Source organism: Gavialis gangeticus, unplaced genomic scaffold (genome assembly GCF_001723915.1).
Source record: "Gavialis gangeticus isolate Ggan-Ray unplaced genomic scaffold, GavGan_comp1, whole genome shotgun sequence".
NCBI lineage: Eukaryota > Metazoa > Chordata > Crocodylia > Gavialidae > Gavialis > Gavialis gangeticus.
In genome coordinates, this window is record NW_017729025.1 from 79,891,609 (window position 1) to 79,905,961 (window position 14,353).

The 14,353-nt window shown below is 39.7% G+C and overlaps 1 protein-coding gene across 1 annotated transcript in view; it reads left to right on the forward strand.

Moving 5' to 3' along the window:
* Positions 1 to 14,353, forward strand: part of EIF2AK4 (eukaryotic translation initiation factor 2 alpha kinase 4) — an 86,223-nt gene that overhangs the window by 63,040 nt on the left and 8,830 nt on the right. The window contains exons 28-36 of the mRNA XM_019519926.1: positions 404 to 574; positions 3,060 to 3,194; positions 3,274 to 3,381; positions 4,027 to 4,155; positions 6,541 to 6,627; positions 8,103 to 8,215; positions 8,936 to 8,994; positions 9,230 to 9,327; positions 10,948 to 11,016. Of these exons, the coding sequence (XP_019375471.1) occupies positions 404 to 574; positions 3,060 to 3,194; positions 3,274 to 3,381; positions 4,027 to 4,155; positions 6,541 to 6,627; positions 8,103 to 8,215; positions 8,936 to 8,994; positions 9,230 to 9,327; positions 10,948 to 11,016 (969 nt within the window). The remainder of the gene's footprint in view (positions 1 to 403; positions 575 to 3,059; positions 3,195 to 3,273; positions 3,382 to 4,026; positions 4,156 to 6,540; positions 6,628 to 8,102; positions 8,216 to 8,935; positions 8,995 to 9,229; positions 9,328 to 10,947; positions 11,017 to 14,353) is intronic.

Genomic DNA, 14,353 nt, shown 5'->3' on the forward strand with positions numbered 1-14,353 from the left:
GCTGTTTTATCACTGTGGGAAGGGTCCACTATCACCCTGTAACAGCATTCCTGTTTTCCAGGTTTTTCCCATGTTTTGAATATTAGTGTTTCAAATTATGCAAATGTTTGGAATTAAATAAAACATTGTGAATTAAAATCTCTGTAAGAAAAATGGTGTGTGGTGTTCTAAAATCAGATTCTGCAAAATTAGATGCATAGCTATAAAGCCTGGGTGGAGATAGACCTTCACCTTCCAACTTTCAGACATTCTGTGTGCGCTCGAGTTAACTAATAAAGTAGTAGACCTGTGTGCAAAACAAGGAAAAATAATAGATTTCTCTCTGTCCCATCCCAAGTTAGGTGCTGTGGTTGGATTCCTCTTGTTCAAGTATGTGTATAGCATTATCTTTTTCAATTTTCAGCTTTGTCAACTGTACAGATTCATTGAGCAGAAGGGAGAGTTAAGCAGCATATTCCCAACTCTAAACACAATGATAAAACGAAAAACAGGTGTCACACAGCTGGTGAAGCATGGCATGAAAGACTTAGAGGAAGTCATAAGTCTCTTAAAGCAGTTTGGCATAAAACTTCAGGTTTGTTTGTTTGTTTGTTTTTAAAGAATTCTGGTTAAATTGATTGATTTATAAATTTGGAAACAGAATTGCTCTTCCTAAACATTTCCCTAGGAACCAAACCGCTCATAACCTTGAGCACAGAGCAGGTGCCATCAACTTGTGGGACTGTGTAAGTTGACTATTAAAAATGACCCATTTCTAGATCGACAAGGTTCTTAGGGTGAATCTGGTATCTTTTATTAGACCAACTTAAATAGTTGGAAAACAATTTTTAAGCAAGCTTTCGGGTTCAAAAACCCTTTGTCAGGCTGAGGAAGTTTCAGCAATTGGTGTGCACTCTTCGTGGATGGAATGAAAAGTAAAGAAGCCAGAGGCTGGGCTAGTATACATACAAGACAGGCAGTCACTGAAGATGTAGATTGAGGAGTCAATCTGGGTGTGGGGAGAGAAGGGGAATGAATAGTGGAGAAGTACCTGGGGAGTCAGATGTCAGGCAGGTTATATATAATGTGTCATAAATCCAGTGTCTATATTTAGTCCATGATTTTTAGTGTCCAGGAGGTTGATGAAGTAGAGTTCATAGGCTCATCTCTGGGAAATGTTTTGTAAGCTTCCTTTGAGGATCAGGACTGAGAGATTGGGGAGAGAGTGGTTTTCTTGTGAGAAATGTGCCCCACAGATATTGGGTATTCCTGTCTTTAACAGATTTCTGGTGTGTGTTCATTCTGGTGTGCAGTTGTTGTTTGGTCTCTCCTAGGTATTTTCCATCAGGGCATTTAGTGCATTGGATGAGATATATTACATTTCTGGAGGTGCAGCTGATGGCTCTGTTGTGGGGTGTAGTAATTGTGGGTCTGGTGGAGATGTGTTGGCAGGTTTTCCATGTCTTGTCATGGCATGGTCTGGATCCATTTGGTATGTTCTGGGCCTGAGGAAGTTTGCTTCTGGTGATGAGGTTAACGAGGTTCGGTGCTTGTTTGAAGGCTAGGATGGTTGGCTCTGAGAAGATCTCTTTAAGAATAGGGTCTATTTCTAGTATGGGTTGCAATTGTTAGAGGATTTTCTGTACGCGTTCAAGGGAGGGGTGACATGTCATAACCAGCAGTGTGCAATTTGTGGGGGGTTTTCTTCTGTACTGCAACAGTTCTTCACATGGTATCCGGGTGGCTCTTTCAAACGTGCAATCTATCTCTCTGGAGGAGTGTCCTTGTTGGGAGAAAGCTTTTTTAAGAATTGTGAGGTGGCAATCCCGGGTGTTCTCTTCAGTGCAAATTCAGTGGTGTCTGAGGGCTTGGCTGTATATCACAGCTTTTTTGGTGTGTTTAGGGTGATTGCTGGTTCTGTGCAAATATGTATGTTGGTCTGTGGGTTACTTGTATAACGTGGTCTGTATTTTGTCTATCTGGATACTGATCATGATGTCTAAAAAGGAGATATTGGTGCTGGAGTATTCTAGAGAAAGTCGAATGGAGGGATGGTAACTGTTGAATTTCTGATGGAACTCAATCAGAGATTGCAGGTTTTCAGTCCAACCCTTTTCAGTTTTTCAGTCCATCAAATTCTTGCTATACTTAAGATATATTGATGACATCTTCATCATTTGAACTGAAAACCTGCAATCTCTGATTGAGTTCCATCAGAAATTCAGCAGTCACCATTCCTCCATCTGACTTTCTCTAGAATACTCCAGCACCAACATCTCCTTTTTAGATACGATGATCAGTATCCGGAATGATAAAATACAAACCACGTTCACTGACTGCCATCTTCACGGACTGCCCGTCTTGTATGCAGACCAGCCCAGCCTCTGGCTTCTTTACTTTTCATTCCATCCATGAAGAGTGCACACCAACTGCTGAAACTTCCTCAGCCTGACAAAGGGTTTTTGAACCTGAACGCTTGCTTAAAAATTGTTTTCCAACTATTTAAGTTGGTCTAATAAAAGATATCAGACTCACCCAAAGAACCTTGTCTACCTATGTCCTTAGGCCAACACGGCTACAACCTACACCCCCATTTTTAGATCTGCACTTTCACTTTTATTATGAATTAGAGGATGCTCTTCTTAAAATAATTTAGATCTAAATAACTGTAATCATTTTTAATAAACTATATTTCAGTTAAATTATTGACTGAAAATCATTTTCTTTGTATATTACTGAAAAGGGGCTGTTATGTTTAAAAATGAAGTGTACAAAACAGAAACAATGGAACTGGCTCTTTATATTGAGAGGTTTTCAATTTGGGGTTTAGATGGGTTGTAATTCAAGTTCCCTGTAATATTTCAGATCCTTTTTTTTTTTTCTGATTTTGGATTTCGTCCTGACTCTTCAGGGATCATTATTTTAATCACAGTCCTCTTTTCTGTCTTAATCTTCTCACATTGGAGGTTCTATGTTAAGTTTTGAAAAGTGTCAGTACAATGCCATTTAAGATACTGAAGTGGATAGACAGAACTGTTGTAGCACTTAGCAAGCTTGGAATGTTTATTTCTATTTTCCAGGTTTGTATAAATTTGGGACTGGTATACAAAGTACAGCAGCACAATGGAGTTATCTTTCAGTTTATAGCATACATCAAACGGAGACAAAGAACGGTTCCTGAAATCCTTGCAGCTGGAGGCAGATATGATCACCTGGTACATCCTTAACTTTGTGTTTTTTAAATTATATATATTTTTTATATCTTTCTAAAAGAACTATTTCTTGTCTGCTCAGATTCCACAGTTTCGAGGGCCACAAACACTAGGACCAGTTCCTTCTGCTGTTGGAGTCAGTATAGCGATCGATAAAATTACCACTGCTGTTTCCAGCATGGAGGACCCTGTAAGTTTCAGCTCCTGCTTTACCTTTTTTTTATTATTATTCCTGAGATTTCAGTAATTCCATATGAAGCCAAAGACAGACAAGAAATATTGAGAGTCTGATAGGTCCTAAAGTAATTCCGTATTAAAATAGCAAACAGAAATCATTAGGCAGTAGACTTCCTGTTACTTCCTTTTTATGTAGATATTTTAACATTCCAGTGAGAACTGGAAACATTCATCAGAAAACTGAAGTATAGAAGCTAGTTCTTTAATGGCATAAAATACCTTTTGATGTCTATTTAATGATTCAGATCTCAAAGAGAGAAATGTTTGCACCCAAAAGATTGCAAAGAATTTTTCTAACTGTTTTAGTTGGTCTAATAAAAGATATCAGATTTACCCAAAAAACCTAGCTAGAACCACCATGCCTTTCTCTCACTCTTGCTTCACACAAGTTCAAAGAATTACAGTCTCCCTTTTAATGAACTTTATTTACTCAAATATAAGATGACCACCTAATAATTAGATTTTATATAAGGAAAACGTATCAATTTGTTATGCAGCAGTGTCAGTCAGCACTGCTGATTGTCCAGGCAGGGGAAGGAGTTTCAATGTGCTCTCCAGCAATAGTCTAACAACTTGCTCATGTGTGCCTTACTCTCAGGTTACTGTTAGCTCCTGTGATTTGTTGGTTGTAAGTGTTGGACAGATGTCAGTGGGGAGAGCCATTAACATTGTTCAGAAACTCTGGACTGCAGGAATTTCAGCTGAAATCATGTACGACTGGTCCCAGGTAAGGCTTCTGTCTACCTATTGGTTACCTGCATATTATTTTTACTAGGGCTGGTATTATTGAGGTTCCCCATTAGAGGTTGTGTAATTATAAAATGTTAATATTGAGCATGTGTAGCTTACAATTCAAATATCAATGAATGTTTTCATTGCCCTTGTAGTACTGAAGGTATGATCCAAAGTCCATTGACATCAATGGAAAAATTCCTGTTGAATTCAGTTCTGGACCATTCTTTGAATCTGTGGCCCAGTGGAAGGAAAACCTAGGTCTCTTTGGGTGCCTATACATGAGTGCCAAGGCTGCTGTGATGCACTGGAATTCCAGTGTGTCAGAGCAGGCTTGATTAATCCAGCTTACTGGAGTGTGGCAGTTGCCACACTTCCCCAGCCTCCTGTACCTTGTGTATCAGCATCCCCAAATTTAAAAATGGCAGTGGGGATGCTTGAACTAAAGCTTGTTGAGGGAGCTTTAATTCAAGCGCCCCTGCCACCATTTTTAAGTGCAGGGACACTGGTGCAGGAGACGCGATGGCACTTTAATTAGAGTGGCTCTAGGAGCCGCTCTTTTATTTAAAGTGTGTGGGGACATATGTTTAAATGGAAGTGAAGGTAATAACTACATTCTGCTGCTTAATGACATGATTAAATTAATTGGAGCCACTCTAGGAGCTGCTCTAATTAAAATGCTGCTCCCCCCCACCTGGCCCAGAGCATGTGTAAAAGTGCCCTCTGTTCCAAGTCCAGTGCTATATCCACTAGATTACATTGTCTTCTTGGAATGAGACAGGTAATGCTAATAATTGTATTTATGAAGAGCCCAAGGTTCTTGAGATGCTCTAAACTTTGGATAAATGCTTTACCAATTATCATAAACAGTATGGTGTTTGAGTGGAAAGGGATCAGAGTTAAGGATATGTTCCATATCCCAGGGACCACCATAGCTGTATTATACAGTATAACCTCATGAATCTGGCATGCTCAGGACCTGCCGGAAATTTGAAGACTCCAGATTTTTTTAAACCAGAGCAGTGATCAGTCCCAGAGCAGGGGCGGGGGGAGGATAGGAGTAGCAGTGACTGCACACAGAAAGGCGGTGTGGGGTGGCGGATGACGGCAGCAGCCACCGCGTGCAAGCTTCCCCCTCTGCTGCTCTGGGACTGGCTGCAGCTACTCCCCGATGTAGTGTAGTTTTAAAAAGTGCCAGATTTTTGAGAATTACGGATATCTGATATCTAGATTTATGAGGTTATACTGTACCTGGAACTACTGAGCAGTGTAATTGAATTATTGCTCTGATAAACAATACTGCTAGAATTGTTGCAGCTACATTAACCTTTAGGCATATCCTGGTATTTAAAGGCTTGAGTCCTTGTTCCCTTGCAACCCACTGAAATCCAGCAGATAAATGTGTAGCCTAGATAATTGGATTGTGGGACAACAAAGTACTTGAACACCTTACGCTTCTCAGGCAAATTTTAGATATTTGCAACCACTACTCAGTTGGGTAATTGGTAAATGACAAAGGAAATATCACGGCATCTTCTTTTTTATCATGTTTGACTTATTCCTTCACCAGCTCACAACAGGGTTTTTGAGGCACTTAACTGCCTTGAGGTGACTGTATTATCTTAGCATTCTCTTCATTTTTTCTAGTTTTCCTCACATTTGGCCATATGCTGGAAAAATGTGAGTGTAATTTGGGGCTAATTCCCTTTTAGTCTTGTGGGTTTTTTTGTTTGTTTGATTTTGTCTGATTTTGTTTTTCTATGTCCAGGTTGCTTTCCTCTTTGTGAAGCTGTTCACAGAGTGTTGGCCTGTTTTTCTTTTGTTTTTAATCTGGCTATAGCTATGCAGACCTAGAATAGCTAAGCTATGCAGTATCATGTAACTGGAGAATGGCTGTACTCTTATTCTGGTATAGCAAGAATTGGCCCTGACTCTGCTTCGAAAATCTCACAGGAAAACCCCAAGCCTGCATGAAGCCTGACTAATCAGTGAAGCACTGGGCAGTGCTCTACCCTACCCATGTAGTTTGCAGGCAGGACGTGGGGCTGTCTCACAGAGAAAGCTACATCACAACAACAGATCATCAAAAATACATCATTGCTTACAGATGCAAATATTAAGCTTTTGCTGCTTAATCTTGCTGAATCCTATCCTAGTGGGTCAAATCAGGGTGATCCTATAGATGCCCTGTAAGAGTGAGCAGCAGAAAAGTGTTCTTCCTGGACTAATGTATAAAGTTTTCTCCTGCACAGAAAAGAACAGATCAACTAATTATAGACATTTCCTTTCAACTTAATTGAAAGGAGAATGCTCTGGTTTTCCATATATTCATTTAACAATTCTGTCCTCCTAATTTACCAGTTCTCTTTCTTTCTTTTAGTCGCAAGAGGAATTGCAGGAATATTGCAGATATTCTGGAATTACATATGCAGCTCTTGTCTCTGATAAAGAAGGAAATCATGTAAAGGTAAAAGTTGGGGCAAGGGAGTTTTTTTTTGTAAATGAATAATCTGCTCTTCTGAATCTTTCTCTTAAAGCTAATAGTGTACCATATTTTCTGGAAATTGAATTCTTAACAGTTGAATAACAGATTATTGATAAGTATGAGTTTGAGTAACTAACAAGCATACAATTACTCTGAAAAATGAATAGTAGATACACGGCAGACCCGTCTTTTTAGCTTTTGTCCAACTGTCTATATCTTCCAGGAAAAACAATTTCATAACTTTTAATCACAAATCACATAACTTTTCATTATAAATGAAAAATTATGGAAGTTGAGTTTCATTTAAAGTGCGTGGGGGCATATGTTTAAATGGAAATGAAGGTAGTAACTACATTCTGCCACCACCTAATAGCTGCTTAATGACATTATTAAATGAATTGGTGGTCTCAGTCTGTTTTTAAGATGACAGATGTCTACATCCCAACATAAATACCACCAAAATTGACAGCTGATAAGGCTTCAATAGACATGGATACCAAACTGTGTTATGTCTCTCCAGGTCAGGGCTGATGTGCAGAGGTCTGGTGTTGGGAAAGCTTTAATTGCCACGGTCTACACTGTATCTGTTAATCATTGGTGCCAACAGTTCTCAGCAAGTCTGGTACTTTTCATAAGCCCTAAAAATTTACAGTATTTTAAAAAAATAAAATATTGAAATGATGATAAAATATCACTGATTCTGAGTCATTGCCGTTGTTACTGTCTTTGTCTTAATGAAAAACTCTTAATTTGTTAAAGTCATTTGACAGTGCATGATTGTGTGACATAGCTAATATGCAGTATTAAAATGTTTCACTTATTTGTTATTTCTAGCAAAATATCTTTATGAACAGATTGATCTTGATAATTATTTGATCAAAAAGTGATAGAAAGATACATGCATGCATGATTTTTTTAAAAATGAGTGCTCTATCAGAGAAAAAATAAAGATACTATGGTAGTGTATGTTAAATGGTATCCTTGTTCTCTGGTTTAATTGTTCATCTCCAAATAAATAAAAACTAGGAAAATACATGTAAATTTTGAAATTTGGAAGTCACCTCTGCAAATTTAGTGAAAGGCAGCTACATTCCAAATGTAATTATTTTTAATGAAATAGTTTAATGAATGCAGTATACTCACCTGTGTACCAATCAATCCTAAACTGACTATTGCATATTAACAAAGGCAAATGGCCAAGCTTAAGCAGTGGAAATGCAACGGAAATTATTACTAGTTGGGTGGCAAAAATCTAATCAAGCAAACCGGAGGATTTAATTAACTAGTGATCATAGGAAGTGAGTCTCTGTCCACCTGATTATTTCATCCTTAGTAGGCGATGGATCTAGTAAGACTTTTTTTTTTCTTTCTCTCCTATTTTCCAAAGTATATTTACTTTATCTTGTAAGTAATATCAATCTATGTATCCTTGAAACATTTAAATTAATCTTTTGTAGGTGAAATCATTTGAAAAGGAAAGGCAGACAGAGAAAAGGATTTTAGAATCTGATTTAGTAGAACACCTGGCCCAGAAACTGAAGACCAAAGTCTCTGATGAAAGAAATAACAGGTAGGAGCATAAAAAGTGAATGCAACCAGTTAAAATTAGAAATGTTTTCATAAACTGAATTAAGTTTTCAATATGGCATTTTAAAGGAGCTCTCCATGAGATTATTTTCAATAAAAATTACCATTGAGAAAGTACTGCCTAATTCCTTCTTAGGGTGGGTAGTGGGATTTGTATTATTCCTGTCATAAGACTCTCCAGAAGGATATTTATTTTCACTAGCAACTAAGACATTTTGAAGCAAAATTAATATGCCTTAAGTATTTAAGGCCAAGTTTTTATCTGAGGTAAATTGTTCTAATGTTGCATGTTAAAACACCTGCCTGGACAGGTGCTGTTCTAATTTATGCTGTAATTCTAGGAAAGCCCTTTATATGAAAGAAAAAGTGTAGTTAGAAATACTTGACATTAAAATTCCAAGTATGACAATATGGGCTGTTGTCTAAATAGCTAGGATGCAGGAATTTCTTTGTAGTGCAGAGGAAATGTAAGCATTGTTGTTTATTCTGTTGTCTGCTAGCTCATAGCACTTAGCGTAGACAAGTTTTTAGGAACAAATGCAGGTGTTATAGGGCTTGTTAACTAATAAAAAATGCAGAATTTAGTTTGCAAATATGTGCCTAAAATCTCCTTTGTATTTTAAGTTTGTTCATGTTTATTCCACTGTACTGCTTTTAGATTGCATCTGTTTTTTTAACTCATTTTTTATTTGCTCGCTTTTAGGGAAACTTCAGATAATCTCTCAATACAAAATTTAAAGGGATCATTTTCTAACACTTCAGGTATACAGTTATTGATTATTTAGAAACATCAACCATGGTCAGTTCTAATACTCTTTACATTTAAAGAATTTGGTATTATATATTTTTAATATACACTATAAGAAACATAATAAAACAAAAATGTCTTTTTTCTTTTTACCAATTGTTACGTAGCTAAAGGCACTTCTCAGGGTGGTGTATAATATGTTGGTGTGTTAAAAAAAAAAGATTACATTTTGAAACATTTACATTGTAGGTTTATTTGAAATGCATGGAACTTCTGTAGTTCCAACTGTGAGCATTATAGCACCTGAGAAATTGTCTGCTAGTGCCAGACGACGTCAAGAAATTCAGGTAAATGCAGGTGCTTTCTTTTTCCTCTTTCATTTCTGGCTTGAAATTTGTTTAAAAACCCAATTGGATGATTACTTACGAAAACCTCTGCCAAATGGACATTAAGTTTTCAAATCAAGCACTCCAAAGTTAGGAAATACTTGACATTACATTTCCTCCTGTAGCCTTAATTAAATGATCACAAACTTTCTTTTTTGGGATCCATGCCTCACTCAGGATGAACAGTGCATAAGGCAGAGGGTTACAAGAAGGAGAAAACGGATGTGTCTGCATTGGAGAAGGACCAAACAAATAGGTTCCCAGTTGTTTCGATCTCTTTGTAATATGGAGCTGGGTTGTCATAATGCATGTACCCAAGGAAGCTCAGTTAAGATTGAAGAACCTTAATCTTAGCATTTTCTAACTTTTTTGAGTGTCCAAAATAATTTAGCTTACAAGTTCAACATACATTTTGTACAAAATGTATATCCAGGGCCCTCAAACATGTGTCCCTGTAGTTTAGTATTTCATTCACTCTCTTAAACTACCAGGCATAAGAAAACAATTTCCCACACACTGTATATAAGCAGTTCCTTTTTTATTAAAATAAAATGTGTAGTGTTGTAATGATAGAGCAGTGATTGTCACCCAAGGTGCTGTGGCATTTCATGTGCATTTCATGCCACCATGCAGTTTGCCCCAGGAGACAGCAGTGCTATGGGGCCACATGCACAAAGTGGTCAGTTTCCTGTGCTCCCACATCGACTAACTTCTTGCAGTTGTGTATGGACCATAGTGCATTGTGGGACTGTTTTTCTGTGCCATCACAACTGCAAGAGCATCTTCTCATAACCTTGTAAAAGACAGTATCCACTTAACCACATAAACAAAAAGATAGACTATCCAGGGAAACTCACAACCTTGTGTGCCAAGTCTTGTTAGACCAGTGTCATCTAGTCCTCTCCTAACACATACTCACATTTGGATGGCAAAAATATTCTATGGAGCATGAGACCTACACTTGCATTCCTGAGAGCCATAAAAGATTTCAGTGTCACATTTACCACATAGCACAAGGATCAGCAATCTATGGCCCATTGGAGCCACTGGATCCAGCCTGTAGAGTGGGGGCTTCAGCAGCACAGTGCTTTGCCTGCACCATGCTGCATCATGGCCAGGTGGCAGAGAGAAACAGCAGCCCATGGGCCTTACTGCAACTCTGCTTTGGACCTAAGCTGAATCATATCAAACTTCTAAGCAAAAATTATACTTTGTTTTCTTTAGTCTGTAAGACAGTGGTATAACAAATCCAGTAGCTGGTAGTTAACGCTTACCAAGTTCAAACTAAAAATACTGTGCAGATTGTTAGTAGTGAAAGTAATTAACTTTTTGACCAACTCACTGTGAGTGTACATGTTAGGACTGGATTGTATTTCCAAAACATCTGCTCTAGTTCAAGCAAGAATTAATCCAGGGAAGTCCTTAGGTCCATAACCTATAGCAGGTTAGAGGATATTATTGCAATGGCCTTATAATCTGTGAATCAGTCATATAGAAAACAGAATTCCTCCAACATCAGTGTTTAACAGGAGACCTTTGTCTACTACTTTTACCCACTAAAATATTAAACTTAACTTGCAGGTGCAAACAAGACTGCAGACGTTCATCACTAACTTGCAACAGAAAATAAGCGAGATTGAAATTCTGGCAGTAAGTCATTTTGCTAAGACATAAAAATAAAAACAGTACATCACTAGTTTTGTGGCAGGTTTGATACTGAGATCAGCATTGTTAGTTGCTGGTGACAGCTGCCAAGCTAGCAGGAATCTTATGCTTGAAGTTTTTTAACAGTCTTATGCTATTGTGATGAAAGGCTTCTCGTGGTAAAATGAAATCTGTGTAATACATAGTTAACTCTCTGAGAAGTGTTTTCCCAGTGGGTAGTTGGGTCTCCTGTATACAGCAAAATGTCTACATTTTAACTATTTAATCGCTGCTAACTGTGTGATGTAGAGTTGCACTGTTCCACCCAGCACCCCGGTGCCAGTGAATTTAATATAATTTGTTGCTGCCACAACTTGCTGTTACCTTATCGCTTAGAGGGCACTGTTTCTCCTAGGCAGACAAGGTTGTTTGGGTGAATATGATATCCTTTACTAGACCAACTTAAATAGTTGGAAAAAAAAATTTTAGCAAGCTTTCGGGTTTAAAAACCGTTAGGCTGAGGAAGTCTGCAGTTGGTGTGTGCTCTTCCTGGATGGAATGAAAAGTTAAGCAGCCAGAGGCTGGGCTAATAGGCATGTAAGATAGGCGATCAGTGAAGATGTAAATTGAGGTGTCAGTGGGTGAGAGACAGTCTGGGTGGGGGTGAGAAGGGGGATGAATGTAGCAGTTAAATAGTGGAGAGGTACCTGGGTAGTCAGATGTCAGGCAGGTTATTATGTGTCATAAAGCTTGCTAAAAAAAAAATTTCCAACTATTTAAGTTGGTCTAATAAAAAACATCATATTCACCCAAAGATCCTTGTCTGCCTATGTCCTGAGACCAACACGGCTACAACCTACATCCCCGTTTCTCCTAGACCTTCTGAGAAATGGTGCATCTTTCCTATATTTCTTTTATAAATAAGCAAGTTGGCCTCTGATAATAAGGTGACTTTCCAAATGCACAGTGAGATTTGCCATGCAGAATTTGTTGTTCCTAAATGTTTAAAATTCTGGTAACATCTCATTTTGTTAGCATCACTATCTGATAAGTTAGATATTGAAGTTACTGATTCCTGAAGCACTGAGATCTGCAGTAGAAGTGGTCAGGGGTGATCCAGGAAGTAGCTGTGCCTGTGCTACTATGTGGATTTCCCATGCTTCTGAGCTTTACTGGTTGCCACGTGGGCCAGGAAGGACTTTTTTTGCCTTACTGTTTTCCCTTGCATGTTAGGGTGGGTTTTTTTAGGTTTTGGTTTGTTGTTTTTTTTGGGGGGGGGGGGTTTACCTTCTTCAGAAAGATTGGGTATTGGCTGGGACTAACACAAAGAGATTAAGGCTGTGCAAAATGGAAGTGTTGCGTTTCGACCAGCGTTTCGACAGAACAGCAGTCCGTTTCGAATTTTGTTTTGATTCCAAACGGCTGTTCCATTCTGTTCTGTCGAAACAACAGTTTCGCTTTTCGAGCCTGTTTCGACGTTTTGCCCATAATGGGGAAGGTCAAAACAGCCTATAACTTTGTCATTTCTGGCCTGATTTCAATGAAACCTGCAGGAATGGCAGCCCCTTCTGAGGGCATGAAGCCTGCCAAGTCTCAAGGAGATAGGTGCAGGGGAAACTGCACCCCAAAGTCTTGAAAGCAAAACTCCTGTCACTTGTATGTGTTAAGTCCCAGTGGGGTCAAAACTGCAGACCTGTGAGCCCCTGCTGAGGCCACAAAGCCTGCCAAGTTTCAGGGGGTTTGGGAAAACAGCACCTCAAGCTGTGGACAAGCAAAACTCGTGACATGGGTGACACTGTGTGTGTTAAGACACAGCAGGGTGAAAGCTGCAGGCCTGCCAAACCCTGCTGCAGCCATGAAGCCTGTCAGCTGTTAAGGAGATAGGTGTAGGGGGACTGTGTTCTGGGGCCCTGCACCTCTGGCTACAGGCAGGCAAAACTCGTGACATGGATGGATGACACTGTGTGTGTGTTCAGGTGCACCCTTCCTGGCACTGGAGCCTCTGCACAACATGGCAGTGTGCCCCAGTGAGGACTCCTCCTCCCCTACAGCCTTTGCGCAGTCCACCACTGTAAACAATGGTAGGTGAAAATAACTTAGCTGGCTCAACACCAGTAGCACCAGCAGCATCTAAGGTAGCCCAACAGAACTGTCAGGCCCTTCTTTCCTCTCAAGTAGGAACATCTAGTGCGTGTCTGTTAGGTGCGCCCTCAGAGAGAGTGTGCGTGTGTTCAGGTGCAGCCTTCCTGGTGCTGGGGCCTCTGCACAACACGGTAGCGTGCCCCAGTGAGGCTGCCTCCTCCCTTCTAGTCCACCACTGTAAACAGCGGCTGGTGAAAATAACGTAGGTGACTCAGCAGTTGGCACCAGCAGCATCTAAGGTAGCCAAACAGAAACGTCACAGAGTCTTTCTTGTTATAAAGGACTTGACAGCAAGAACTAAAGATGTTGTGTTGGATATATGTTACTTGTGGTGTGTGTGATGGCTTATCTTGTGTTTTTATGTTTATATGTTTGCTATGAAAAAAACAGAATAGTTAGAGAAGTATATCTTAGGAAGCTTTCAGGTTGAAAAACCCTTTGTCAGGCTGAGGAAGTACCTGCAGTTGGTGCGTCTCCTGGTCCTGGATGGAAGGAATAGTAAAGAAGCCAGAGGCTGGGCTGGCACGCAATGCAGGCAGGAAAGCTGGTCAATGGAAATGGAAGTGTCAGGGGGTGAGGGACAAGCGGGGGGGGCGGGGATGTAGCAGCACAAGCAAAAGTGCAGAGGAACCTGGGAAGTCAGATGTCTGGCAGGTAGTGTCAGAATTTCACTGCCTATATATATTGAGTCTATGAGTTTCTGTACCTATGAGGCTGAAAAAGTGAAGTTCATAGGCCTGGCTATGAAAAGTGGTTTGTAATTTGTTCCCTCTCAGAATCATGCCTGAGAGACTGGAGGCAGAGTGGTTTTTTGGTGAGGAATGTGTCCCCACAGGTAGTTGGGTATTGTCTTTGATAGATTCTGGTGTGCAATTTGTGGGGATACTGGAGATGGCAGGTTTTGTGCTTTGAGCTGTAGGAAGTTGGGCTGGGGTGGAGAGGGTTGGGGAAAGGGGGAAGTAGCAACACAGGTAAAATTGCAGGGGTACCTGGGGTGTCAGATGTCCAGCAAGTCACAGCGTGCCAGAATTCCACTGTGTATGTTGAGTCCATGAGTTTCTGTACCTATTACCTACAAGGCTGATGAAGTGCTGTTCATAGGCCCAGCTCTGAAAAGTGGTTTGTACATTCAAACAAGCACCTAACCTCATCACCAAAACTGAAGCCAGAGCTGAATAGCTGCCACTCACTCTTTGCGCTG